A 26,882-nucleotide genomic window follows, 5' to 3' on the forward strand; every position below is an offset into this window, starting at 1 on the left:
AAATATCAAGAACGGGGCGTCTTTTACCCCATGCTTGTCTAGGTATCCAAACAATCGTGTTAGACGACAAGGTTACATGCGCCATCTGATGTTTCTTCCGAAAAGGTGTTTCCGCAACGACCCAGACCAGGTGCTTGGTACGTTACCGACAATGCGGTCGCAGCATCGTCCGTCTTCAAACCCACCAGACATCACATGCAAAAGTGTCAAGCAACGGCTAGGGCCAGGTTGACGTCTCACCCCGCCTGCGCCAAGCCTCTAGCAAGCGAGACAAGCGACATTAGCCGCGGCGGCCTCGACGAGCTCTTCCTGTCTTCTTCTCTGAATCTGGGCTGCCGAGGTACGTTGCCAATACATCCAGCTGGGACGACTGCACTGGGTTCTCGACGTGAATGCAAGATGATAGGATATGGAGCTACGCCGAGGTCTGAGTACTCTCGACGACGAGCATGGGTTAAACCTCTTTGGGAATGTCTCGGTGAGGTGTCGCTGCCCAATGAACGAAACCGCTTCCCCTGCAGGTTATCGCGTGTTTGCAAAGACAAACTTTGGCAGCCAGATATTATCTAGACGACGGCTGAAATCCCAAAGTAAAAGGCAGATATGAGGAAGCTGGTCGGATGACTCTGTTGAGGATGTGCGTTGCAGGGTTCGGCTGGTTGGTTGTCAATGCCTCTGCTGAATGTCATCTCCTTGCTCCTTGGGCGCACTCCTGGTACAGCTCCTCATACAGCCAGTCCCTCGCCCACGTCCAATCACTCTGGCTACTAGGGGGTTAGTTTCTAACCCGCACACGAACGCTTGTCAGAATCGCTGCCGGTGGTGGTTGCTGCCGAGGTCTGTCAAGTGAAATCTAACAAGTATATTAAGTATCTGAAGCGTCAATATGAATTTGCAATTTTCGACCGTCAAGTGCCTTGCACTTTCGACGAGATGGCATCCAGCAGTAACAGGTAAGAAGATGCCGCCCCGACATAAACACCCCCGGACGGCTGTTAGTGCTGACCAAGTACAATGGCCACACAGACCCTTCGCCTGCCACTGCGGCAGTAGATTTAGGACCAAATTCAACCTAGAGCGACACGAAAGAACAATCCACGGAAAGGAAACACATCATTGCGCGCTGTGCGATCATACGTCCAGCCGGAAAGACAACATGAATGCCCATGTAGTGAGATGTCACACGATCGATCAGGGTAAGCGCCTCATATGCAGACTATCCCTAAACCAACTCTTCTGTCCGCCGCGTCCATGCACTTGAGCTAACATTGCCTGCAGCCACCATCGACTCGGATTACAGCGGCGTAGCCTGCGGGCTCTGCGGAAGATGGCGGACTCTGCTCTTGCCCGTACGCCACGCCACACCACCATCGACATGTCCCGACTGTGCATCAATGTGCGGCTGCACTAGCCTTGGTTACTGCCCCATGATGGGCTGCATCGATTGCAGAAGTGTTCAGCACGAATGTCTGCCACCCGTCCGATATGGGAGGAGTAATGCATTCTGAAAGTCCGAGTCGGAAGGTTCTGGTAACCGCTGGGGGTTTTCTGGTGTGTGCTTTTCAGTGCGTCGGGGAGCTTGGGTTATCATGCAGACGGCGACGTGGGTGGAGGTTACTCAACATGCTGGTACATGTGGACTAGGAGTCGGCGCAAGTGTTTATAGACGGGCAGTCCCCCGACACCTAATTTTGGGAACGCGTGGAGGTTTATAGAGCCTATGAATAATGAATAGATTGCACATACTCAAAACAATCTTGCACACAGCACTCGAAGCCGCCAGACGGGATTCACACATCAGGAGAAACGACGGCCACGCGAAACGGCCAGCCGCGGGAACCTGACCGATCGACCAACCCACACGCCGGCCGCTCATGCCGTGCGCACGATTGGACGGTTATACTGACGGAAAAGAGGACTTGGCGTGCCTGGATCCGGTGCTTGTGGGCGGAACCGTAGAAAAAAACGTGGGCTTGCATCAAAGCTCGTGCAACTGGACAATGCATTGTGCATGTGGACGTTGGAGTTGACGTTTGATGTTTGACGTCTGGCGGGTGGCTACCAAACAAGCCTGAGCAGGACCCGCCGGGAAGGAGCACCCTGCCGATGCCAGACGGAATGGGCCGAGCGCAACGGCCCCAGCACGTCTGGTTGCTAGTCCCTTGGCAACCTTGCGAAACAGGGTATGGCCTGGTCTCCTGGCGCGCCGTCTGGATGTCAACGCCTAGCCCTTGACAGCTGGCCGGCCTCTCTCTGCCAATCGTCCTTGCGGTACCAGCCAACGCCGTGAACAGCGTACATACTGTACGTACGACATCGGCTGGCCACCTACATAAGTACTGTACGTAGGGCTGACCCCGACCAGGATGCCCCCTGTGTTGGGCCGGCACGATGGAGTTTGACAAGTGCTACAGGCGATTGTGCGCGCGACGTCAAGAAATCCTCTTCAATTTGCCTCAACCAGTGCTTGACCACGGACTCTGTGCCCTGTGCTGATTCTACCCCTTGCACTGCCCTTGTACATTCTATGTTCTACCCGAGATCAAAGCCAACATGCCCGTAGACTGACAGAGGAATAACACCTCCAAACTTATCGATGCACCGATTCGCAGATCAGACGGTAGTGGTGTTCCTCTGATCTGACCACTCTCGCACCCGGACTCGGCGCTGGAGGCACTACTGTCTGCAGCGACTTTTCTTCTAATGAAAAAATTACAACACAAGAGTTAGCTTTGCCCGCTTGTCTCGGGGATTCACGTGCAGGCTTACCGTCCGATGGCGTAGATTGTTTCCGCGCAAGCACGCACCGGCACTTGGTCCACCACGCCCACACGACGACGATGGCTTGCGGGACTGCAACGACGAGTGCTACCATCGCGACGGCAGTTTCCTGGCTCAATGCCATGTTTTGACTAGAAAAGATGAGTTGCTGTGTTTGCGTGATGAGTGACAAGTAGAGCGCAGACTTGCGTGCCGCTGTTGGGGCACGGCAGCTTATATCTGGACTCTGAGATGGGAGGCTCGAGACGACCCGTGTCTGTGCAGCCATAGCCACCACGCTGGACAGAGGGGACCTACCGACTGCCGGTGACGCTAGGAGGACGCGAGGAGCACGAAGCAGAAGGAGCAAGCAGGACGACGGCAGGAGCGACATGCCATGATTCGCTGGATGGAAATGACTATTTTCAGGAGCATTTACTTGCCCCCCTTGTCATTTTTGCGCCTACTCCCCACTACTATTCCAAGTACAAAGGTTGGACTGGTGACACAAGAGCAGTCAGTCGGGCGGCGGAATGACTTGATGAAACCGACACTTGTCGTGCAAATGAATCGCTTATCCGGGAGGAACCTCTCGAAATCTTTGGCCTGGAGGCTGTCGGCAGCCATGGTGGGCGTTTCGAAATTGGCCAAGCAGAGGCGCGAGTGCTGGGCCTAATATGTTCGATGATGACAGCTGCTACGGTAATATTCGTAGGCGTCTGCAATTCTTGCCCTGGGGCTTGGTTGAGATTTGATCCAACAGCTGGGGTTTCCCGGCCGCATTTGCGGGAATAAGACAACGGCGTTGAGTGGTGGGCCAGGCCGCAATTTACCCCGCTTAAATCGACGGGTGGACCTATGGTGGACCCAAGTACTAATCTGGCTAGCGGCCACTACCCCTTTGGCTGTGGCCGCCTGCCTCATCACAATTGGTCACATGTGCATGATCCATGGCTGATTTTTGCCGCAACGTGCCGCAGCCATGTGTCGCCGTCGGCAACGGCTGCCACCAATCAAAGCGTGTCACGATTTGATATTCGTGGCACGCACCGAGCACCGCCCAAACTGGCTGCGGTCCACTCGCGAGAACTTGCAAATTTTGGGGCCTGTGATGAAGTGTTCAGATCCATATCATATAGAGTGTGGTGAGGCGAATCAACTCATCACCCTACAGGTTTACTTCTGGGACATGACGGGGAAAAAGGTGCGTAGAATTCCAACCTTGCAATAGGCCACAAATGGTACTTATAAAATCTAGTATAATGAGCCAGAATAGGCACAAGGCTTTGGACTCGTCTTGACTAACAAGGAGCATAATCCGGAGTCTAGCGGTGCGTAGCGTGTGCTTGTTTCATAGATGGCTCTCGGGACTCCTTTGCGGGCACGACTGGCATCAATGCAGGTCTTGCTGGCCGTCCTGTCCAGGGTTAGGGTTAGGGTTGGCGAATATTGCCTCGTTCCTAGTAGTATCCCTCAAACGAATCGACCCGATCCGCTGCCACCTGTGCAACGGCCTGAGCGACCGGTAAATCCCCCCCCGTCACATCAAATGCCAACCCAATCGTGTCCGGGTTCGTCAGGCAGGCGGCCACGACCCGCGCAACGTCCTCCTGACTCACCGAATTGCCTAGATGAGCCTTGCCAACGAAGACGGAGCCCACGCCCGCATCGTCCGTGATCCTGCCGGGCCGAACTATAGTGTAGTCCAGCTTGCGCCGGCTGTTTCCCACTCTCAGCTCTCGATCGGCAGCAAGTTTTGCTCTCATCCACGGGTCTATAAAACCCCGTAGGCGTGCGCTAGCCTTGACATCCGCCTCATTGTACCAGTCCGGGATCGGCCTCTTGTCGCAATCGCGCACGTCCATCCCGGACACGATGATGAATCGCTTCACGCCTGCTTCCGCGCACGCGTCCATACACTTGATGGCTCCGTCTCGGTCGATGGATTCCGCGCGCTCGCTTTCTGCAAACGGCGCGCTGGCGAGGAACACGACGGACTCGGGCGCAATCTTGCCCATGGTGGTGGCGATTTCGGCTACCGAGGCTGCTTCAATCGACAAGACGACTGGTCTGGAGCCGAGGGCTTCAATGCCGGCCTCCTGGGAACTAGTTCGGATGATGCTGTGGACATGGTGGCTTGGCCGTGTCTCGGTAGCGAGGATGCGAGTGAGGTGACGCGCAACCTTGCCGTTTCCGCCAACGATGAGCGTGGTGGGCATGTCTGCGGCAAACAAGGGCCTGTGCAGCAGCCTGCTGTGATTTGAAGAAAGGCGAATCTAGATTTTGAAGAAGAAGGGAGCATTGAATGCTCAAGGACCGAGAGAATCTTGGACCCCAACGCGACATGGGCACGTCTTTGTAGTTGATTGACCGACTGACGTAGCAACCTCGGCTATTCCTAATTCGGCAATGACCCTAACCCTACCACACTCTCGTGGGGTGGGTCCAACGGGCCGGTTAAACTTCAAATATGGACTTATTGCGCCTAACTCTATTTTACTCGACATGCAGGGGATTCACCACGCCCCTGCGGAGTTAACCTTAATTGCTAATTGCCCTGCCGCTTGCCGCGCTGCAGTCGAGGACGTGTTTAATGTCAAGCCACCCGCGCCTCCACTTTTTATTGCGGCTCCATCGGCAAATCGCACCACCTTCAGCCCATCTCAGCATTGTTCTGCTGATTCAACACCCAACGCATGAGTTCCCCCCGTCCGAATATATATATTGATTTACGTATTGACGAGGCTGTCCAATCGTACGCCAGAGATTGCCCAAACGCCAAGCAGAGGGCCCTCGCAGGATTTCACCCGCTGCGGCGGGATCCAAATCCTCACTAGATGCGGCAATAAAGTCGAGTGTGGGGATTATTCGGCGGTTGAGAATGATCCAAGGGCGTCGTGGTCCTTGACTTGGCCGAGGGCGAGCGGAAGTAGCCAGCTCTCATGGGTTGTTGTCTCAGCATGCGAGGCGGTGTCGGGAGTCGGCAAGCGGGCGGGGCCAAGTGAAGATGCCAAAGAATAATCCATGTTTTCTCGTACCGAGGCATCTTTGGCATTATTGGTCTTTGCGTGTTGAAAATTCTCACCTCCTCCTTTTTTCGCACCGACCATGAATGGGGTTCTTCTGTTGTTATCCCTTTGGCCGAGAGAGGACCTCGGGGTTACACAGACTAAACACATGACCCGGTGGAAACCCTCGGCACAGCCGTTCCCTTCATGTATGTAGTGGCCACTCGTCCCTACACTCCTTTGGAAAACCAAGGACCTTTGACATCCTACGAGATTATCTTTGAATTGATCCGTTTTCTGCTCCAAGACCTATCAAGCCCTTGTAACAGGGATACTTTCCGACATCGAGATACTACCGATATCGTAGTACGTATTGGATCTACACGCTAAGAGCTTGAAAGAGCTGTATGTATAGGCGGGCGGGCCCTGGCTGTGAGTAATAATTATTATATATACAATTATATAAAATAGCTCAAGTAGAATAAATAACTCTTGAATTTTTACATAAAAAGTAAAATAATACAAAGCTAAATACTTGTTATAATACTACTACCAGCCAGGCAGCAGTATAGCAATAGCTGTTGCCTTGAATGAGCGACTTGATGTTGACAGGTCAACTTTGCCGACTCTTCAGCTCGCAGCCTAATCGTCTGCATATTATCGATTTCCAACTGTAAAGGCTCGTCCAACTTAATTTGCAAAGAGTTTAGAAGCCGTCCTGCAGCCATCATTTCCTTGGCTGCTGCCGACGCTGCAACTAGCTCGGCTTCTGTACTAGAGGTTGTAACAACACCCCAAATAACCATATGTAACCATATGCCCAGGTATGGTTCCGTCCAGGGCAACTTCTTCTACTAATACCCATCTTCATCTCAATCTGTAAAGCACAGCCAATCCTGGTCTACATTTTCCTCAACCTGAAGCGAGGGTGGAATAGATACGAATAGGCTGTTCCAGTCAGGTTCAAAATCCGGAAGATTCGGCTGCTCTACTGAATGTAGGCCGCGGGACAAGCGATGCTCATAGTCTTGCGAAATGCCGTGGAAAACACCGTATGCAGCCTCGGCGTTGGGCCAAAAGACGGCCAGCAACTTTGTACATTTCAGCATCCCCTTGAGTCTTTCCGAAAGTTCGACGGCAACCAAGAAGGCTTTAGCCAGGACAGCGGATCGCAATTCCTGAACGAGTTGAATGCCCACAGCAACAACGGCACCGACGACCGTGAAGGGACACTTTTTCAATTCGTCAACAGCTGCGATTTTCTCGACCGAAGAGATGATGGCATCGGCTGCCGCATTGCATACCCTCGGACTGTGCTCTAATACCTGGCTGTAGTTACGATGCAGGTGTAGGACGACCTGGTAGTAGTGTATTCGCAGCAGGTGTCTAAAACACTCTTCGTGTTCTCCCCCCGACGACAAGTCACAGCTGATCAGCCACCGGCCCAGACGAAAATCAATTTGCGACAGCTCCGGCTTTGCTGACGCCGAGGGAGAGTTGAGAGTTAGAATGTCCAGAACGATGTAAGCGAGCTCGACCATTCGTAGATGATACGCCAACGCAGCCTGGCCAGGAGAGGCGTCCTCAACACGACCATCGGTCTCCCGAGTCCATAAGGCTTCATTGAAGTCTTCTTCACACAGAGAGGACTGGTCGATATCTTCTCCCCGAATTGCGCACGGGCGCCCCAGCTCCAGCGATGCGAAAACTTCGGCCACGAATGCTGCCCAGAAAAGGCGCTTGTACATGGCGTGATCGAATCTGGGTAGCCTGTCATTATGTCGATGTAGACCCAGTCCACTGGCAATCCGGATAGCCTCCCCAGTCCAGTACCAAGGGCCGCCGCTGATGGTGTCGCCATCATTGATATGCCAGGTAAAGAGCAGAGCTGCTTGCGCTAGATGCAGGCGGTCCGTCTCATGACGAAGATGGAAAAGCATGCTCGCCCGGCGGAAAAGGACAGATTTGACTGATCGCCGATCTTTTTTCACCAGGTGATGGGTGCAAACATGGGCCCCGGCCAGTAGCACTGCATGGAACAACAGTAACGGTGGTCGAGGAAGGAGGTTTCCGCTCGAGTCCAAGAACTTGGACCTGGAGAGGATGGGGACAAGGGGATCAAGGTGCTGAAAGTAGGCCATGACCAGGGCTTGACGGACCTCCAAGACTGGAAACGATGACAAGTCGGTGGCAAGGTCGTCTGAAGGGTACAAGGAAAACTGTGACTGACAGCTCCACGACTTTAGAGGCCGGATCTGGGGATACGGATAGTGGAGCTGCGGCTGGTCGTCTCCGTCCGACTGAAGAGGCCGAGACTGGTTCGCACCCGCTGGGTAGGCGCCATTCGTGGGGAAAATGGGGGGTTGTTGCCAGGCAGACAAGCCCGACTGTGGGGTTTGCAAGAGCTGTTGGTTGGGTTGGGATATATCGACAAGAGCTGAATTCTTGGAAGGGCGTAGAGAGACAAGGTGGACCAGATTTGAAGCCGGGGTTCCTATGTATGCAACCCTGAAATTGTCTTCGAGTTCACTGACACGCCACCAGTCAGGAGAAGCTACGTCGTCAAAGAAGCGTACGAGTCCAGTAGAGGCCAGGTTATCAGGAGCTTCCGTAGGGTCTGTTGTCTGGGAGCCATCTGCAGTGTTGGAGTCACTTGTTCGAGCCTTGTGCGGACCACAGGCCGGTGGAATTGTTCTGGCAGACTCTAACTCCGAGACACGAGGCTGGATTGGAGAGTCGGTCAACAAGTCCACTGATGGACGCGAGGACGCTCCTCGATTTGGCGGTGGCCATTCGGTTCTAACGCTGGGGCTCATGCGTTAGCTTTAGCACCATGTCAACATGAACGATCAAGGGACTAGACACATACATGCATTCTATTCCTCCATTGTCACACGTAGTACAAGGGCCGCTTCCTTTGGACACCAGGTCGCATCGCACCTTGCGGCGTCGGCAGAGGTCACAAGATTTACGCTGCTGTCTGCGGAGTGCCATGGCTAAGCGTCCAAGTCAAAGCCAAGTTGCAACGGGTTCCAACATTGAACTTAGTATGCTGGGAGACGCCAGGAAAAGACGAAGGGTCAGGTCTGGTATAATATACCTCGAGGAACGCAAGGCTCCTAGAGGACGGAGTCACGGACCAAGACGCGGGGTTGGGCCTAAACCTTCCGGGTGAATTGCTCGGGACCCGGCCACTTTTTGCTAGCACGGGCCCGGTTTGACCCACCACGCTGCCATTTCAGGCTAGCGTACGGTGGGCGATAGGCGACATTGGGATGAAGCCCTGAAATCGGCGGATAAATATTAAAACGGGTTAGCAGCTTAAATGTGTGGCCTTGAAGTATATTAGCCCAAGTACCTTGGTTAACTTTCTTTAATTTATATTATATTACAGTAAATCTAATAGTTAATAGGCCCGCTATAAACTAATACCACTACCCCTGAACAAGCATCGCTAATTTTGTAGCGTTATTGCATCAGTGTAAGCCGAGTGCACTTCAACAGCCCAGCCCGTTACAGAATCACTTCTACCAGGCACTCAACTTCAATACACTACAGAAGCTATAAATGTAGCTATTCATCAAGTTTAGCTGCATTATTAATATCCATATTCTAGAAGACAATATAGATCAAAGAAGGAGGAAAATAGACCAAGTCCTACAGGTCTCATTATATTTGGATAATCAATTCCGTTGCCTTGGAAGAGCCCAGGTTTGTGTTTAATAGTGTTGACTTGGTGTGAGTCATGTACCAAGACATGATGAGTCACTGCCGTGCCATTAGGTATTTATATATATGAGAGCTCTCAGCCAGAATTTAATACAAGTAAGATCAATCGCAACAAAATAGTTACTCCCAATATAAACTGGTTGCATACAGAATTGGTACTGCTCTCTCCCCATCGTATTATATTATATCTTGATAAGCCAAATTTACGCACGAGTACACAGTCGCCTAACAACACTTCACCCGACTTAGATCTACCGGCGCTAGCAGTCCAAAATCGATGAACTAGTCACGAGCAACTTCTGCCAAGAGCCGGGGTCCCTTGAATGTACGGCCAGCTTGGACGAACCAGTTGATGGCCGAGAAGATGACCATGATTCCAATCACGACCGAAGTATAATCTGAATGGTGGTTAGCCTTGACAGCCCTTCGAAGCAAGCAAGAGCAAGGGGATGCATGGCATACTCATGTTGGAGCCTGTCACAGGCAACTCGATCGGAAAGCAATACATGACCAGAATCAAGAGGAAGAACAATACGGTGACGGCGTTTGCAATCCAGCCAAGCGGGCCCAGTCGGATATATCTGTGCGGAGGGAGAACAGAGCTGGATCGTTTGTGCCAGAGCAGCAGAGCGGCAGGGAGGGCAAAGCTGCACTGTTGCAGGACCAGTGCAGTACCGATGAATGCATTAAAGGCCGTCGAGGAGCCTAGGTAGATGCAGCCGATGATCAAAATGACGGTTGCGTTGGCCACGAGAGCCCAGACCGGCACCTCCCATCGCGGGTGGATGCTGCCCATGAACTTGGATCCGATGATTGCATTGTCGCGAGCGAATGACCAGGTGAGTCGGGCAGTGACTTCGACACATGCGTTGAGGGCAAAGCACGCGATGCAAAGAAGGAGCATCATGAAAATCGTGGCTGCAACGCCGGATCTTGTAGCCTGAAACCATATCTCGTAGATGGGAACCCTGGAAAGCGGAACTTTTTGTGAGAAGTCATGACATGTACAAAACCGTACCTCTCCACGGTGACATGGAATGCTTGACTTACCCCGTGATATTCTCCAGGACCTGACCGAAATCGGTCAAGGTATAAAGCATGGCGAGGCCAAAGGCAAAAGCGACGACGAAGCCAACGACAATGGTACTGAACAGGGCTCGAGGGACAGTCTTGCTGGCGTGAGCACATTCTTCGGCCAGATGCACAGCCCCATCGAGGCCGGCATACATGAAGTTGGGATTGGCCATTCCGGTCAAAAAGACGACGGCGCGAGAATTCCAGCCCGACTCGGGCTTGGGAAAGTCGGTCCACACAAAAGTATTTGACTGGTAGGATTGTGCGCGAGCCAAGCAGCTGACGAAGATGATGACGAATGTGAAGATGGAGAAAAAGACTGTTCAATCCAGCGTCAATGCACGGGTGACTCTGTTTTGCGAAGTACGAAACTTACAGCCGACGTCATGTATCCATCTCGTCCGGCGAAGCCCAAAGATGTTGTACAGAAGAAACACGAGATTTGTCGCCTGGAAATAGAGAAAGTATTCCCACGCAGGGATCTCCAAGTCAGGGTTGTAGAAGAGGCGTACCGCTGATATGAACTGTCCGGGCTGGATCGTAATCCCGCTGCAGATGGAAAGCCAACCAAAGATGTTGGATGCTGCGCACCAGTAGCTCTATAGAAGCCCAGACGTCAGCAGGCGTGTCACCGGGACTGCGTTGGGGTTGACTTGCGAGATGGCGGTAAGCCTTCTTGGGCGCCAGAATGGACGTCCAATGATACGGACCCCCTGCAGTGGGATAAACACTGGACAACTCGGCCATGGTGGCAGCCGAGCACGCCATGGCAAAGGTGACGACAAGCGTGCCGTAGATGACGGTGACGGTGCCCCCTTGCTCCAGGCCGATAACCATGGTGGCAGCCAGGCCGACCCAACAGTTGCAGATGTTATACCCGACACAGAGAATGTCGAATGGGCCTACATCTCGTTTCGTCTGCTGCTCGAGGCCGAGGTTGTTTAGCGTTACATGAGTGTCCAATTGCTGCAGATGGCCTGGCTTTCAGTCAGGATGCCATTCAAGAAGAACGCAAGCTAGAGTAGGCCATTACATATCTCTACGTCGCCCCTCTTGTAGTCTAGAACCAACACTCCCTCAGTAGATGCTCTGGATATAGCTTGATCGGACATTAAGGAGTATTTGGACATACCTGCGACTGGACCCGTAGTGGGAGTCTCCGAAGAAGTCTTCATGCTTGCGGTGGGTTGGAATTGCTTTGGGTATGACATTGGAATTTCTGAGTGAAGCTTCCTTCAGAGATGGGACTTTCAACGGCGAAGTGGGCATCTTTGAGGAAATCGGGCAAATTTGAGGCGATGCGGAATGTTCTATGCGCGTACAGACGCCGAGAGAGACGAGACTTGGGGAAATGGATCATATTGTCGGCTCCGAGACTGAGGGATCCTTGACCATTGGACAAGGGCTCAAAAATCAACAGTCGGACGGCTCGATTGTTGTACTGTGGCTGCTGAAGAGCGACCAGACGGATCCGGATCTCGGGCCAAGCGACTGCCGATCCAAACGCTCGGAGCCGATAGCCAATCAATCAAACAGATGGAAACTCGGCTCCGGAGCCGTCAACAGCATTCAACCTGGCCGAGATATAACTACCAGATAAGCATGGACCTCGACTCCAATTGACACATGTTCAAAGATTGTCTCAATGCTCGTCTAGGATACTCGCGCTGTGCAGGGGCACAATCATCACGACAAAGGTAAGATGGCGGGTCTCTTCGATCTCACGGACAAGACCGTAGTCGCGACAGGGGCAACGAGGGGCATCGGCCAGTCCATGACAATAGGTCTAGCCGAATTAGGAGCCGACGTTATCAGCCTACAGGTATGTATATCTACCCTTGACTTAATACATCTACAGCTACCTGATACGGACAGAGGGACTTGAACAACACGGAAACGCAAAACAAGGTGCTTGCTCTTGGCCGCAAATTCACAGCAATCCACTGCGATGTATCCAACAACACCCAGGTTCTCCAAGCTATGCGGGAAGCCTTGGCATTGACCCGGGTGGACATTCTATTGAATGCGGCTGGCTTACAGCGGCGGTCCCCGGCCCAAGACCTCTCGTATGAGGCATACGAGGAAGTCATGGACGCCAATCTCTCCGCCACCTTTACGACTTGTCAAGAAGCCGGGAGGTACTGGCTAGACAAGGGCCAGCAAGGCGTCATCATCAATGTAGCCTCCGTCGTCGCTGTGCAAGGAGGTGTCAATATGGCGGCCTATGCCGCCAGCAAAGGTGGTGTACTGCAACTGACGAGAGCATTGAGCAACGAGTGGGCCGGCCGAGGCATTCGAGTGAATTGTGTGTCCCCAGGGTATGTGAATGCTGTCCCATCGAACAGGTTTGCATGCTTATTCGCAAAAAGCGAAATTGCTACAGATATCAACAAAGACGTTCGAACAGAGCCCGAGTATCGGGACCACTACGACTTTCTCACCAAGCGTATTCCAATGGGCAGGTGGGGGGTGGCCGACGATTTCAAGGGCGTAGCTGTCTTCATGGCCAGCAAGGCGAGTTGTTACATGTCGGGAGAGAATCTTGTCATCGATGGCGGTTGGCTGGCAAGATGAAGCTGAGTAGGATCAGTCAAGTCGTCTACACCGGGCAGTCGAGAGAAAACGTTTCTGGCCCGACGCCAGTTTTAGATTAAACAGAAAACCTGACAATAATTCTATAGTGACCGAACGCATCCTATAGTGAAATTCCGTGGCAATGCCAAGCACCAACACAGTGCCTCTGAGAATTTGAATTTTTTTTTCCCTTCTTGTTCTTGGGAAGAACGGTAGCGCCAGAAACTCTCTACTTGATTTGCTGGTAGAGTTGACTAGAGCCCTAGGCAATGATAGCTTTTACTAGTAGTATCCGACCTGGCTTTGCATTTCTACCTAAGCTGAATGACAATATACGGCTCATACGGTGTAGTGCTTCAAGGCAGAAATACTGAAAAGCGAGGCCCAAAACGCAAGTGCTTGATTCTTCATCATTATTTGAGTACACATCTGGCCTGTACGGAGCCGACTCTTCATTAAGCAGCAGGGGTAGTGCTTTCGGTTGCCACTGTACCGCGGAACCTACCAGAATATGCATCTTGGCCTTTATCGCCAAGGCAGATACAGTCATAGTCATTGCGCTGTCTCGTGTGTGTCTTCCATGGCATTACCCGGAGCACCGTGCGAAGCGGACATGGCGACGCGGATTGTATCAAGGTACGAAGCATCGCTCTGACCGGCGGAAATCCGAATCCCGGCAAAGCTGTTGCAACAAAATTGAACCTCCCTCCGTCGGCACCGTCGGCTCCGGAGCACTTTGGAAAAATTACAAACAACTCCCTGAGGGATGTGTCGGGATCAATTTTTGAGCCAGGATGACCCGCGCCCAACCGACAAGTCGAGGAGAAATATTTAAATCATATTCAAGCAGGGACGTTTCAGTCTCTGCATACATTTGGCTGCAAGAGAAGAGTGAACTGCCTGCCTCTCGTAGCCAGAAGAACGAGATGGAAATTCCGAACCCCGCCTCGAAGCCACGGCAGCCTGATCCCATCACAGTCGCAGAAGTCGAGGCAATTGCAGCCAAAGCATTGTCCAAACAGATTTACGAATTCTATGCGTCCGGCTCCGATGAACAGAAGCTGCTGAAAAGGAACATGTCTGGATATGACAGGTATATGCAGCCCAGCCCCTCGTGGAAAAAGTAATCTCGGTTCATGGTGGTTGCAGGTTGTACATCGTCCCCCGAGTTCTCCGTGATGTCTCCGACGTGGACACCAGGGTCGAGATGTTTGGCTCGAAATTGAACATGCCCATCGGCATTGCCCCCAGTGCGATGCAAAGACTGGCAGGCCGAGGCGGAGAGATTGATGTGGCACGCGCTGCTCTACACGAGCGAGTCAATTTCACGTTATCATCGCAGTCGACGACCTCACTCGAGAATGTCATGGTTGTGAAAACCAGTCAAGGTGATTCGACCCCGACGCCTGACTTCTGGTTCCAAATATACCTCACGCAGGACTTGGACAAGAGTGTGGACTTGATAAAACGGGCAGAAGGTAGGCCTTGCATCCGGGTCCGATAAAGTAATGGCAAGACTTGACGGTTGACTCGCCACAGTGGCGGGCTACAAAGCTCTTGTTGTCACGGTAGATACTCCGGTCCTGGGAAACCGTGTCAATGAAAGAAAAAACGTGCTAGCCCTGCCGCGCGGCATGAGGCTTGCGAATCTTGAAGGAGATGACGCGGATTCAGCAAAGACACCAACACCTACGCGCAACCGGCTGCTGATGGACGCCCGCACCAAACATGATGCCAAGTTGGTCGTTGAACTCGGTGGCGGAGAAATGCATGCCTCGAATTTGTCTTGGGCCAAGACGCTGAGCTTCCTCCGAGATGTGACGTCGATGAAGATTGTGTTGAAAGGAGTCATGACACCTCAAGATGCACGGCTGGCGATATTGTACGGCGCCGACGCAATTGTCGTGTCAAACCATGGAGGTCGACAGCTGGACGAGGCACCGTCGACGATAGAGGTCTTGGCAGATATCGCGCACGCTGTCCGCGGTCGCATACCCATCATCTTGGACGGTGGTATTCGTCGTGGCGCCGACGTTTTCAAGGCCATCGCTCTCGGTGCGGACCTTGTTTGGATTGGGAGACCTGTTCTTTGGGGTCTCGCCTACGACGGTGACAAAGGTGTCGGCGCGGTGCTGAATATTCTCGAGAGGGAACTCAGCCGCACAATGGCCTTGGCTGGGGTTAGAGAGATATCCGAGATAAGCAGCGCCTATTTAGCGGTAGCAAATCCGACCTTTGGAGTCACCAAGTTGTAATAGACAGTTTGGCGACGGCTTCATGCAGGCCATTGGTAGTAACGCTTGGCCTGCAGAACGTTGAGAACCATCCTCCACATGTACCTAGCAACCAGAGTCTATAGTGGCAGCCGGACATGTCTTTTTGATATATACAGCTGAGGTTCATGGCTTTGAAAACTGGGTTTAATCAGACATCACCAACTACGAAAATGGTTCCGTGACAGCCTTGATATCACCAAGTCAGAATTCTTGGCTATTCGTTAGAATCGTCTAATCAGTTGTCAATATACTCGCTATACCGTTACATTGTAGGCAGATATAAGGTAATCTTTGGTAGTCGTAACCGCTGCCGAGGCAAGCAGAATCTTTGGTGTACAGGGATGTGATGACTATTCTGATCGGGCTTTCACTTCAACACGGTCACAAAAGCCTAGTGAAACGCGCGATCAAAATGTAAATAGTCCGGTAAGCAGTTTTTACTAACACTCCAAGGGAGCTGATTATGACATGTCTACCATCACTCCAGTATGTAGTATGGTGTTATATTTTAGCGGTCATGACGGCCTTTAGCTCGAGGTATTCCTCCAGACCATATTTACCTCCTTCACGTCCAAGCCCCGAATCCTTGACACCTCCAAATCTGTGCAACCAAGATCAGCATCGTTCCAACGGTAATAATACACAGGTGTGGACTTACGACACCGGTGCATCTGAGATGATTGCGGTGTTGATAGCGACCATTCCGGTGCGCAATTGCTCCGACGTACGTTGTGCCCGGCCCAGATCGTTGGTCATGATATAGGCAGCAAGGCCGACTTTCGTATTGTTGGCCCGTCGAATAACCTCAATCTCGGTCGAGAATCTGAAAATGCCCGCTAATGGCCCAAAGGTTTCTTCACTGGCGACTTTCATATCATCGTCAATCCCAGCCAAGAGAGTGGGCTCGAAAAATTGAGGTCCTGCCGTCTTCAGCTGCTGTTTCCCCTGTTCTGGTAGACAAGGACTCACCAAGATGCGACCGTGTGCCTCCCACCACCACCCAAGCACCCCTGCTTACGGCGTCGTGGATATGTTCTTCGACTTTGGCTACCGCTTGTTGAGAGATGAGTGGTCCAATAGCGACCTGTTTGTTGAAACCAGATCCTAGCTGCAAGTTGGCGATTTCTCCTGCTAGCCTTGAAACAAAAGCATCGAAGATGGCGTCCTGGACATATATTCGATTAGCAGAGACACATGTCTGACCTGATGATTTGAATTTGCTCTTGAGACAGCAAGCAACGGCTGTGTCCATGTTTGCGTCGTCGTACACGATAAAAGGTGCATTCCCGCCCAGTTCAAGACTCAGCTTCTTCAGAGTGCTGCCGGAATTCTCTGCCAAGATTTTACCAACTCTGGTAGAGCCAGTGAATGACACCTTTCGGATAGCCTCGGACTTGCAAATGGCCAGCCCAAGCCTGGGAGTATCTTCCAGGGCGGTTATAACGTTGACGACCCCTGACGGAATACCGGCGCGTTCACCTAGCTTGACGATTGCATTGGCCGTATATGGAGTGAGGCCATCCGTCTTGATGATGACCGTGCATCCAGCAGCGAGGGCAGGAGCCGCTTTGCGAGTGACCATTGCCGCGGGATAATTCCACGGGGTGATCAATGCGCAAACTCCAATCGGTTCCTTGGAAACATGCACACTGATGTCGCGATTGGAATGCGGGATGATGTCGCCGTAAATCCGTGCAGCCTCCTCAGAGTACCAGTCGAGGAAGCTCGCAGCAAACAAAACCTCTCCAGCTGCGTCGGCATATGATTTCCCATTCTCCCATACGATGAGTGTAGCGATGTCGTCCTTGTTCTCTAGGATCAATTCGTACCACTGCCTCAAGATGAGACCTCTCTCCCGGCCAGAATACTGTCTCCAGAGATCCAAAGCCGTTGAAGCCGCAGAGACTGCTCTTTCTAGATCAGCCACTGAGCACTCGGGGCATTCTCCAATGATTTCGTTGGTGGCCGGATCTACCATGGTCTATTAGCTTCAGGGTTCGAGTGGGCACCGACTTAATGCCTACCAAACACCTGGAACGTTCGGCAAGACTGCGAGTTTTGCCAGTGGCCTGCGATGTAAGCTTTCTCGATGAACAAACCCTTGTCCGCGAGCGTTGGAGGCTTGTGTAGAGACATTTTCAGCATTGGATTGGAGAGTAGGGGGGTGGAATCCTAGCTACGTAGTGGATGGATTATATAGTTGATGGAAGATGGGTTCGAGAGCGCTGACAAGGTTTGCGAGCGAGTATTAATCACCCAATAGGGCGTCACTTACATTCCGAGTGGCAGCCTCACACGAGAGGATTCTTCTGTGTCGCATTGATTCCGTCGATTCCCAAACCCGCATAGCCTTTCCGGAACATCACCACAGACAAGCCGGGCAATCTCACCTACTTCTGGCGCTATTGGTGGAGTCAATTCCAGTGCGGGAAATCCGGCTCCGGTAATGTGGAGACATCTCCGAGAGCGAGATTATCGGCTCCGAGAAAACTAATCATAACGCCCCGAACTTTGCTGGCGGCTCCGAGAAACACAACCATGGCGCCCAGCATCCTGCCGGCGGCTGCGAGAAATACAACTGTGATACCCAAACCTTTGCCAGCGGCTCCGAGAGATAAATCCAGAATATATAATGACCAATTAGATAGACAACTGAAGCCATCAATCTCAAGGCTCTCTAGACGCCAGCTTTAACTGAAGATTGTCTGATATCGCAACAAGCATGTCGCCCACGGTTCAGGCTCTCGAGGTGGACGAGGCTAAATCGGCATATTATGCACCAGCCACTGTTCGTGTGCATGGAAACACCATCTACGTCTCTGGCCAGGCCGGTGTTCAATCAGACGGCTTGGTACCCAGCGATTATGAGTCCCAGATTCATCTAGCTCTTGTGGCACTGCGAAAAATTTTGATCACGGCTTCGGCGACCGTCGCCGATATTCTCAAGCTTACGCTCTACATTGTCAACTACGACGCCGATAATCGCAAGCACGCGAAGCCGCTTCAGAAATTTCTGAATGGCCACAGACCAGCCATCACTCTGGTGCCGGTTGCACAGCTGGCAGACCAGAGGTGGCTGTTTGAGATGGACGCCGTCGTGGCACGGCCTTTGTCAACCGAAGTCTTGGGGCAGAGTCGACCGACTCCATCTCAACGAGCGGAACGACCAGATGTGGATGTGGTCATCATTGGCGCCGGCCTGGCTGGACTCACAGCTGCTGAGCGTATTATCAAAGCCGGCTTTTCATGCCTCATCCTAGAGGCCAGAGGTCGCGTCGGTGGCCGCACCTCCAGCCAGCCCCTTTCCGACGGTCAAGGCATCATCGAAATGGGAGCTGCCTGGCTGAATCGCACGAATCAAAGCCGGACTATTGCTCTCGCAAAGAGATTCGGGGCCGAGCTTATCCAACAAAACACTACGGGCAAATGTGTGCTCCAGGATGGGAAGGGAAACATCATTCACTTTCCTTACGGCGATGTTCCTGACGTGAGTGGTGGAACCAAAACCTTGTTACGGTGTATGGAGACATCTGACTTGTCATTAGATTCAAACTACCACAAAAGATCACCTGATCAAGATTCGTGATACGATTGAGAATGACTGTCAGAAAGTCGATCGCTCGTTTCCTCGAGATCCATACTTGGACTCGATCACGTTTGCCGAATACCTACGTAGCCATGGGGCAGACCCGGATGCAGTTGCTACGGCCACCCTTTGGACGCGGGCCATGTTGGGACAGGAGCCCGAGGACATCTCTGCTCTTTTCTTCTTGCACTACTGCAAATCGGGTGGAGGTCTGCTGCAGATGCGTTCCGACAGAGAGCACGGCGGCCAATTCTTGCGTGTGAGGCAAGGCACGCAACACCTGGCCAACAGTCTTGCCGCGTCTCTCCCAGCGAAAACCATCCGGCTGTCCAGCCCTGTGACAACGGTCGAAAGCCTCGATACACGCAGGATCCAAATCTCGGGTCCAAACGTCAATGTTACCGCTCACAAAGTCATCAGTGCCGTTCCCCCACCCGTTCTTTCAAAGTTGACATTTATTCCGGCCCTTCCATCGTCAAAAACGCTGCTGGCGAGTTCCCATCAGTATGGATTCTATAGGAAAGTCATGATATCATTTCGCAGCCCCTTTTGGGTGAACAAGGGCTTCTGTGGCCTTGTCCAATCGTTCCATGGCCCCATCAGCGTCATACGTGACACCAGTGTTCCAGCTGACAACAAACACGTCTTGACATGCTTCATGGCCGGCTCTCCCGGTGAAAAGTGGTCACAATTGCCTCCCAAACGACGCAAAGAAGCTCTTCTTCACCACATAGGCGATGTATTTGGAGAACCAACAAAGGTCAAGGAGCTGGTCATTGAGATTTTGGATTATGCCTGGAACGAGGATAGTTTTAGCGGGTACGGATGTCCGTCTGCTTCGTTGCCACCTGGGGTGTTGAGCTCTGTTGTCGATGTGACCAGAGATGCTGTGGGCGACATTTACTTTATAGGCACGGAAACTGCCGAAGAATGGAAGGGGTATATGGAAGGAGCAATTCGTAGCGGCGAGAGAGGAGCTTTGGAGGTTATCCGTGACTTCAACCACATCCCCCCCAAGATCTAGATGATACACCAATTGGAAGATCTCTAGAGTCATAATCATCGGATCTTGTTGGTTTAGAGGTCTCAGTCAATGTCATCAAGGTCTCCTGCCTTTCTTTGTGAAACGAGAAGACCGCACTCTCTCTATAGATTCTAAGTAAAGGATGGCAATTGTCGCGTTGCGCGGTTTCAATTTTGATATTCATTGTCTCTGTCTTTTCTCCTACACAGCGGAAATTCAAGATCATACTTTCGAAATACTGCCTTCAGGCAGCAGCATTACGACTGCTGTTGCCACACAGGCAGTAAAACGGTTGCGTGGCCTGACAACAGAGGCGCCATTATCCGACAGCAATATCTTATAGAGAGGGGTAATCTAAGACATTAGAAAACTAGCAGAGAATTTCTATTGAGTAACATCTCTAGAGCTTAGGAAGCTTTAGATACTATTCTGTATATTCTCTTCTCTCTTAAAGCAGTGCCTAGATAATTACTCTGAGTATATTTAGGCTTATAAAGTATAACGTATGTGCATAGCGAGTGCCACAGCATAGCAAGCAACCAAGGTTCACAACGAGCCCACAGTTCTGAGTTGCTAACGACCCACGAAGGTATGATTGGAGGGGATCGTCGATCGGACTTCTGGATTCTTGGCGGCGAGGAATTCAAAGTTGGCGGACCCACAACTTCAACAACTCCGAGACAGGCAGGTGGGGCTTTACGGTGGATTACTTATCTTATCTTATCTTATCTTAAGACAACGCAGGCAAAATTTCAGAAACTTTGAAAAGTTGCATCCCACGTATTATTGCAACCTCGACGGGCGCATACACTTCTCGGCCACAATGGTGAAGCGAAAAGTTGCGGCGCTGGAGAAGCTCGATGCAGACTTGTAAATTGCTCACTCAAATCTCTTCATACGTCAGACGCATGCTAATTGCTTTCTTCCAGCGCGAGTTTGCAATACAAGATTCGTCGGGATCCCAAGTACGTCCCCTTGCCCTCTTTAAAAAAAATCCCATGAGCTCTCTAACTCTTTCTGGTTCAAGATCTTACAAAGATGACTTTCTCAAGCAGTGGGAGCAATATGAGTCCCAGCGCGAGATCTTCCTAGCGAACCCGGCCGGCGGGACCGCCGACTCGATCGAATCCTTTCACAACATGATTGACTTGATTGCCCACGTCGCCGACTGCTACCCCGAGGAGACGAGGACATATCCAGATGACCTGAAGCTGATCTTGAACGAACACCACGTTGTGCTGCATCCCGATCTGAGGGACAAGGTCGTGGGGAGTCTTGTGCTCTTACGACGCAAGGACGTCATCGACTCCGCGAGCCTTCTGACGACCTTGTTCCCCATCCTGGTATCGTCGCCGAGCAAAACACTACGCGAACTGCTGTTTCAGAAAATCTTAAGCGACATGAGGAACTCAAATTCCAAATCGATCAATCACCCGCTGAATCGGACCGTCCAGACTGTTCTGTACAACTTGGTTACTGCAGATCGATCCTCGCCGAGGGCCATTTGGGCCATCAAGCTGACGCGCGAACTGTGGAAGCGACAGATCTGGACCGACGCCAGGCCCGTGGACGTCATGAAGGAGGCCTGCTTGTCGGACAGTGAGAAGGTGGTGATTGGCGCCACGCGCTTCTTCCTGGGCGGCGACAAGGAGAGAGAGGAGCTGGAAGACGACAGCAGCGACGACGAAATCGACTTGTCCAAAATCAGGCACCAAATCGGCATCAACAAGAAGACCAAGAAGCAGAAGAAGACGTATGACAAGGCGGTGAACAAGGTCCGGCGAGACCAGCAGAAGAAGGCCAAGCCTCACCCGTTGAACTTTTCGGCTCTCCACTTGCTACATGACCCCCAGGGGTTCGTGGAGCAGCTCTTCTCTAAACACCTTCAAAATACAAAATCCAAACTATCCCTGGACTCCAAGCTTCTGGTGCTTCAGCTGGTCACGCGACTGGTCGGGCTGCACAAGCTCACAGTCGTCGCGCTATACTCCTGGTTCATCAAGTACCTCACCCCTCGCCAACAGTCCGTCACCTCCATCCTAGCATCGCTGGCGCAAGGCACCCACAACCTAGTCCCCCCCGATGTCCTCGAACCGCTCATCCAAAAGATTGCCAACGAATTTGTCTCGGAGGCAGCAGCGGCAGAAGTCGCCGCCGCCGGTCTCAACTCGATTCGCGAGATTTGCGCCCGACAGCCGCTGGCCATGACAGACACCCTCCTACAGGACCTTGTCCAGTACCGCAAGAGCAAAGACAAGGGAGTCATGATGGCCGCCAAGGGCCTGCTATCCCTGTACAGAGAAGTCGGCGCGGAGCTCCTGCAAAGAAAGGACCGAGGCAAGGACGCCACCATCGGCCTGAGGCACGGGCTGCAGCACCAGCAAAAGTTTGGCGAAGAAGCGGCCGGCAGCATAGAGGGGCTCGACCTCCTAGCCAAGTGGAAGGACGATGAGAAGAAGAGGCGGCGGCTGGAAAAGGGCCTGCCGGAAACAGCCGGCAGCGACGAGGAAAAGGACAATGAGGAAGACGGCCTCGACTCGGACGGGTGGGAGGTGGGCTCCGACGACAGCAGCGACTCGGGCGAGTGGATCAACGTCGAGCACTCGGACGACGAGGCCCCGGCCCTCAAGAAGCAGAAGCAGGGAGACGGCGACGCCTCGGACGGCGAATCTTCTGCGGCCGCCCAGCTCGAGCGCATGCAGCTCCTCGCCACCACCATCATCCTCACGCCCGCCGACCTCGCCAAGCTGCAGGAGCTCCGCGCCGCGGCGGCCATCGAGTCGGCCGCCTCTGGGCGCCGCAGGCGCAACGACCCGGATTCCCGTAGACACACCGACGACGGCCTCACGGCGGAGAACATCGAGGCGCCCGCCAAGCTGCGCAAGCTGACAAAGGAGGAGAAGGTGGCGCTCGCCAAGGAGGGCAAGCCCGACCGCGAGGAGCACAAGTCCACGCAGGCCATCAAGAAGAGCAAGAAGGAGGCCGCGGGCAAGAGCACGAGCAACAGGGAGAAGGCGAGGAAGAAGAATTTCCTCATGACGCTGGGTAAAGCCAAGAGCAAGCAGAAGAGGAGCCTGGTCGAGACGAGAAAAGTCCTGAGGGGCCACGTCGAGAGGAGCACGAGGGGTGGGCGGAGGAGGAACTTTGCCTAGACTAGATACTCTTACAGAGACATCACGACGGACGAAATTTGCCTTGTTCAGCCTACTAGCTTGTCATGTTATTGATGTGTATCTATTTGCGTGTACGGCCAGTGCGAACATCTATACTCGACGTACATGGACCCCCTTTCCCTGCGACTACCAAAATCTCTGACAAGTCATTTGCCAATCCTGCTGTAGCTGATGGTTCGCGCCAGTCTCGTCTGTTCACGCTGTCCCGCCGTGTCGGGAGCCGCTTAAGCTCATATTGCATAGTGTGATGGCGGCTTGGATGTCTTCCAGTTCCATGTCTTTAGCGCGACACACGGCAATTTCTTTGGTGACGACAATCTGACAAGCACCTTCGTTGTCGGAGCGTGCTGTCTGGACGACGACTGCTGATGCTGAGTACGCGGACCATGCGCCCTGGGCATTTGTACCTCTTGCTTCGGTGGTTGTGATTGTGTCGTGGTTCGCGTCAGCGGTGAGGCCGCTTTGTCTGCCTTGCCCTGTGTAGGAGTCGGTTTCGGATCCGGCAGAGAAGATTTCGTGGATTCCCATTGTGTGAAGTGTGAAGGTGGCCTCAAGTTTTGTGATGGACTTGGCTGGGACGAGTTGTGATGAGTGTGTGGGCTGCAACGTAAAACGCCAGAGGACAGTTGCGGGTGGTAATGTGGTATGATGAGTTTTGCGGCCTCATTTCCATGGGATTAATGCGCTTTATATACCAAGGGGACATGGTTGCCGAAATCTTCACCGGCTTCTTTGTCCGTCAGATCACAACGTCTGTTCGCTTCAAGTTCGTCCCTCTGTACAGTGAACGCGGCACCATGAGAACATCAAACAATTGAACAATGAATAACATCTAAAGACAACATTGGATAACCCTTTAATGAACGCCCATCTATGCTATAAATCCTTTGGTGCCGAAGCCAGTGCAGCGTCCGTCTCCACAGTATTTTCCTTCGTAACATGCCCGATGTGTGCATGCTCTTCCCTTGATTTCTCATCATTTGATGTTGATTTGCTGTTCTCCTCATCTTCTGTCCGGTGTACAATGCCAATCTCAGCCTCACCAAGAGAGTCGACGACATTTCTGTATGCGGGAACAAAGTTGACGCAGGCGGCGTATGTCCAAGCCATTACCATGAATATCAGCGGCACAAACATGGCGTAGCCGTCACCAAATGTATCTCCTGCAGCGCCTGTTGCGGGCGGGACAACGGCACCGCCAACGACACCGCCGACAATATAGCCGCTGCCGCGCTTGGTGTGTCGACCCAGGCCTCGCATGCCAAGCGCGACAATGGTAGGGAAGCAAATGGACTCGAAGAACAAGACGACGTAGAGCATCGAGATGCCCGTGTTGCCGCGCTGGGTTATCGACGGGCAGAGAAAGATGATACAGCACGAGATGAAGGCAAGGAAAACCCATCGCGGACGGACATATTTCATAATGCCGACACCGGTGAATCGTCCGATGGCGAATGCTGCCTGCGCGCCAGCAAAGAACTTGGACCCGAGGGAGTCGGATGTGCCTGGGCGGGTGGCTGTGGCATAATTGATGAAGAAGCTAGCAACGGCTACTTGAGCACCCGTGTAACAGAATTGGGCAAATGCGGCATGGAATAGTTTGTACTGCTTAATAAATGGTTTCTCTGTGGCGCCGGCATGTGTTTCCTTTGCTTGGAACTCCATGTCTGTGCCATGTTAACCGCCTGCATATTGTGGCGCCGTCTTTGTGAACGAAAACAAAGAGAGGGGAGGGGGAGGCATACCGGCATCAGTGATTTCTGGGATATCAGACATGAAGAATAACGTGGCGAGCAGGAGCACAAAGATGGCAATGGCTAGATAGACCCACTGGACATTGTCAAGCGCACGCTCATCACTGAAGTTGAAGAAGACGTATGAACCCAGCACCGGGGCAATGACGGTGCCCACGCCATTAAAGGCCTGTGAAATATTGATTCGAATCTCGGAGTATCTTGGAGGACCGCAGACTGTGCACTGCGTTAGTCAATGCGCAATGGCCATGAAAGCGGCAGGGCCTCGGTCTAGATTCGCACCTGTGATGTAGGGGTTTGCAGCCGTCTCGAGCGACCCAAGGCCATTGCCAATAATGAAGATGCAAGCACAGAATCCGCCAAAGCTATGGTTCTTGAGTGCCGGAATGGCCAACAGAGCACCAAGGGCATACAGACACAAGCCCCATATGAAAACAGCACGGTAGCTGTAATGCCGAAGAATCCATGCCGCATGACCAACGGAAGCCAGAGGATACGCGCTGCCCAACGTGTCAGCTTGTGTACGAGTGCGGCCGAATAAGAGCCCCCCCAGCCGTATTCATACCCAAAGTAAGCGGCCTGCAGACCCGCCGAACGTGATCGATTGATACCAAGTACAACCTGGAAATGCTTGTTGAGGGTATCTAGTAGACCATAGCTAAATCCCCAGAGAAAGAACAGAATGGTAACCAGGCAAATGGGATAGATGGACTGGCGCAGTGTCAATTCGGCCGCTCGCGTACGGCGAGTATCGTCGGCCTTGAGCGAGCGCCGCTTGAGGAACTCGTTGAAGGACATGGGTGGCGAAACTGTCGAGTGATTGTGTCCCCCCTTGGCAGGCTTGGTAGGGCGACGCCTCGGCGATGGTAACAGGAGCCAACTGCTTGTGTGCGCCTGGAGAACTTGACGATGGAAAAGACGACGCGAGGGCAGCTGGGGACGTCGATCATTTAACCTGATTCTGCCCCTCTCCCTCACACCTCTTGGAGAAGCCAGCCCTCGACGTGTCAAGGCGGTGCGACGTCGCCTCTCTCAAGTGTCGTACAGTACAATATCAGGTGGAGCATGACCGGGTGAAGAGGTGAGTGTGACGGTGGTCGATCATACTCCATGGTTGCGTGGTGGGTACTAATTCAAGCTAAATGCGTGTTTCATGCGTGGCTATAAAGTCCCGACGGTAATAAGACTAGCGCAATATCCAGGGCCCACCAAATGGCGAGGAGTCGGGAATCGGCATGGAGCCGGCAGTGGGCAGAAGTTCAGCCTGTTGCGTTGGCCCCCCGAAAAGAACATTGGTCTGCGAATGTCGTGATTCTCATCAAACTCGCAGGCGCCGGCCAGATGAGAGAGGAGAATTCGACACGTTGCGGCCGTCGAAGCCTCAGGAGGGTGACATCGCTGCGCATTGATGGCCCAAGGCCAAAGGCTGCTTGCTTGGGAGCCAGCACTGCCCGCTCCCTCCCTCCACTCGGACGGCGAGATCAATTGATGCGAGACAACAGCCACCCAGTGGACTGGGTTAGGTTGTCCTTCCCTACCTGCACAACAATAAGCTCATGTGCTAGCCGATGCGCAGGTTTGGGGATTGGGCCTGCGGGATGCCGCCTGCAGGCTGCAGCTGACTGGGTCGTTCCCCAGAATCGACGGGGAGCGGGGAGGGGGATCTGGTCGAATTCATGATTGGCAATGACTGCGTTTCGGCCATTTCGTCTTCGACACAAAGATGGCCCGAAATGCGAACCCCCTTGCCACTTGGGGACCCGACGGCAAGCAGGCTGACAGGCTGAACCCAGCGTGCCGTGTCCTACAGAGCATGCGAGTTTCCATTCCGCGTGTCTCAAAAGGCGATCGTTGACAGATTGCGGGGAAGTTTTGTTTTGAGTTCGTGGCTACCCTGCCATGCGATGCGGAGAGGAAGGTGGTC

General features: G+C 52.8%; 10 protein-coding genes across 10 annotated transcripts; 4 read left to right on the forward strand and 6 right to left on the reverse strand.

The window, feature by feature from the left end:
* Positions 1–4,220: 4,220 nt before the first annotated feature.
* On the reverse strand, positions 4,221–4,979 carry G6M90_00g033050 (uncharacterized protein; the record flags this gene model as incomplete). The annotated part of the gene is made up of 1 exon (XM_014687748.1): positions 4,221–4,979. The coding sequence occupies one exon, from the start codon at positions 4,977–4,979 to the stop codon at positions 4,221–4,223; it is 759 nt and encodes a 252-aa protein (XP_014543234.1).
* Positions 4,980–6,640: 1,661 nt separating this feature from the next.
* On the reverse strand, positions 6,641–8,762 carry amdR_0 (Acetamidase regulatory protein; the record flags this gene model as incomplete). Its single annotated transcript, XM_014687749.1, has 2 exons — positions 6,641–8,573; positions 8,638–8,762. 2 exons carry the CDS (start codon positions 8,760–8,762, stop codon positions 6,641–6,643), a joined length of 2,058 nt encoding a protein of 685 aa, XP_014543235.1.
* Positions 8,763–9,779: 1,017 nt separating this feature from the next.
* HNM1_2 (Choline transport protein) lies at positions 9,780–11,746 on the reverse strand (the record flags this gene model as incomplete). Its single annotated transcript, XM_066130120.1, has 6 exons — positions 9,780–9,895; positions 9,960–10,465; positions 10,548–10,890; positions 10,948–11,170; positions 11,229–11,548; positions 11,605–11,746. The coding sequence occupies 6 exons, from the start codon at positions 11,744–11,746 to the stop codon at positions 9,780–9,782; spliced, it is 1,650 nt and encodes a 549-aa protein (XP_065986537.1).
* A 527-nt stretch (positions 11,747–12,273) lies between these two features.
* Positions 12,274–13,145, forward strand: kduD_0 (2-dehydro-3-deoxy-D-gluconate 5-dehydrogenase; the record flags this gene model as incomplete). Its single annotated transcript, XM_014687751.1, has 3 exons — positions 12,274–12,393; positions 12,447–12,889; positions 12,941–13,145. 3 exons carry the CDS (start codon positions 12,274–12,276, stop codon positions 13,143–13,145), a joined length of 768 nt encoding a protein of 255 aa, XP_014543237.1.
* Positions 13,146–14,071: 926 nt separating this feature from the next.
* haox (Hydroxyacid oxidase) lies at positions 14,072–15,400 on the forward strand (the record flags this gene model as incomplete). Its single annotated transcript, XM_014687752.2, has 3 exons — positions 14,072–14,238; positions 14,295–14,623; positions 14,685–15,400. 3 exons carry the CDS (start codon positions 14,072–14,074, stop codon positions 15,398–15,400), a joined length of 1,212 nt encoding a protein of 403 aa, XP_014543238.2.
* A 522-nt stretch (positions 15,401–15,922) lies between these two features.
* On the reverse strand, positions 15,923–17,557 carry davD_0 (Glutarate-semialdehyde dehydrogenase; the record flags this gene model as incomplete). The annotated part of the gene is made up of 4 exons (XM_014687753.1): positions 15,923–16,022; positions 16,080–16,341; positions 16,391–17,392; positions 17,446–17,557. The coding sequence occupies 4 exons, from the start codon at positions 17,555–17,557 to the stop codon at positions 15,923–15,925; spliced, it is 1,476 nt and encodes a 491-aa protein (XP_014543239.1).
* Positions 17,558–18,143: 586 nt separating this feature from the next.
* On the forward strand, positions 18,144–20,031 carry MAOA (Amine oxidase A; the record flags this gene model as incomplete). Its single annotated transcript, XM_014687754.1, has 2 exons — positions 18,144–18,908; positions 18,967–20,031. The coding sequence occupies 2 exons, from the start codon at positions 18,144–18,146 to the stop codon at positions 20,029–20,031; spliced, it is 1,830 nt and encodes a 609-aa protein (XP_014543240.1).
* An 823-nt stretch (positions 20,032–20,854) lies between these two features.
* Positions 20,855–23,183, forward strand: SDA1 (the record flags this gene model as incomplete). The annotated part of the gene is made up of 3 exons (XM_014687755.1): positions 20,855–20,901; positions 20,961–20,996; positions 21,059–23,183. 3 exons carry the CDS (start codon positions 20,855–20,857, stop codon positions 23,181–23,183), a joined length of 2,208 nt encoding a protein of 735 aa, XP_014543241.1.
* Positions 23,184–23,399: 216 nt separating this feature from the next.
* Positions 23,400–23,732, reverse strand: G6M90_00g033130 (uncharacterized protein; the record flags this gene model as incomplete). The annotated part of the gene is made up of 1 exon (XM_014687756.1): positions 23,400–23,732. The coding sequence occupies one exon, from the start codon at positions 23,730–23,732 to the stop codon at positions 23,400–23,402; it is 333 nt and encodes a 110-aa protein (XP_014543242.1).
* Positions 23,733–24,080: 348 nt separating this feature from the next.
* On the reverse strand, positions 24,081–25,756 carry gluP (Glucose/galactose transporter; the record flags this gene model as incomplete). The annotated part of the gene is made up of 4 exons (XM_014687757.1): positions 24,081–24,871; positions 24,950–25,174; positions 25,241–25,458; positions 25,524–25,756. 4 exons carry the CDS (start codon positions 25,754–25,756, stop codon positions 24,081–24,083), a joined length of 1,467 nt encoding a protein of 488 aa, XP_014543243.1.
* Positions 25,757–26,882: the final 1,126 nt, after the last annotated feature.

Source organism: Metarhizium brunneum, chromosome 2 (assembly GCF_013426205.1).
Source record: "Metarhizium brunneum chromosome 2, complete sequence".
NCBI classification, from domain to species: Eukaryota; Fungi; Ascomycota; class Sordariomycetes; order Hypocreales; family Clavicipitaceae; genus Metarhizium; species Metarhizium brunneum.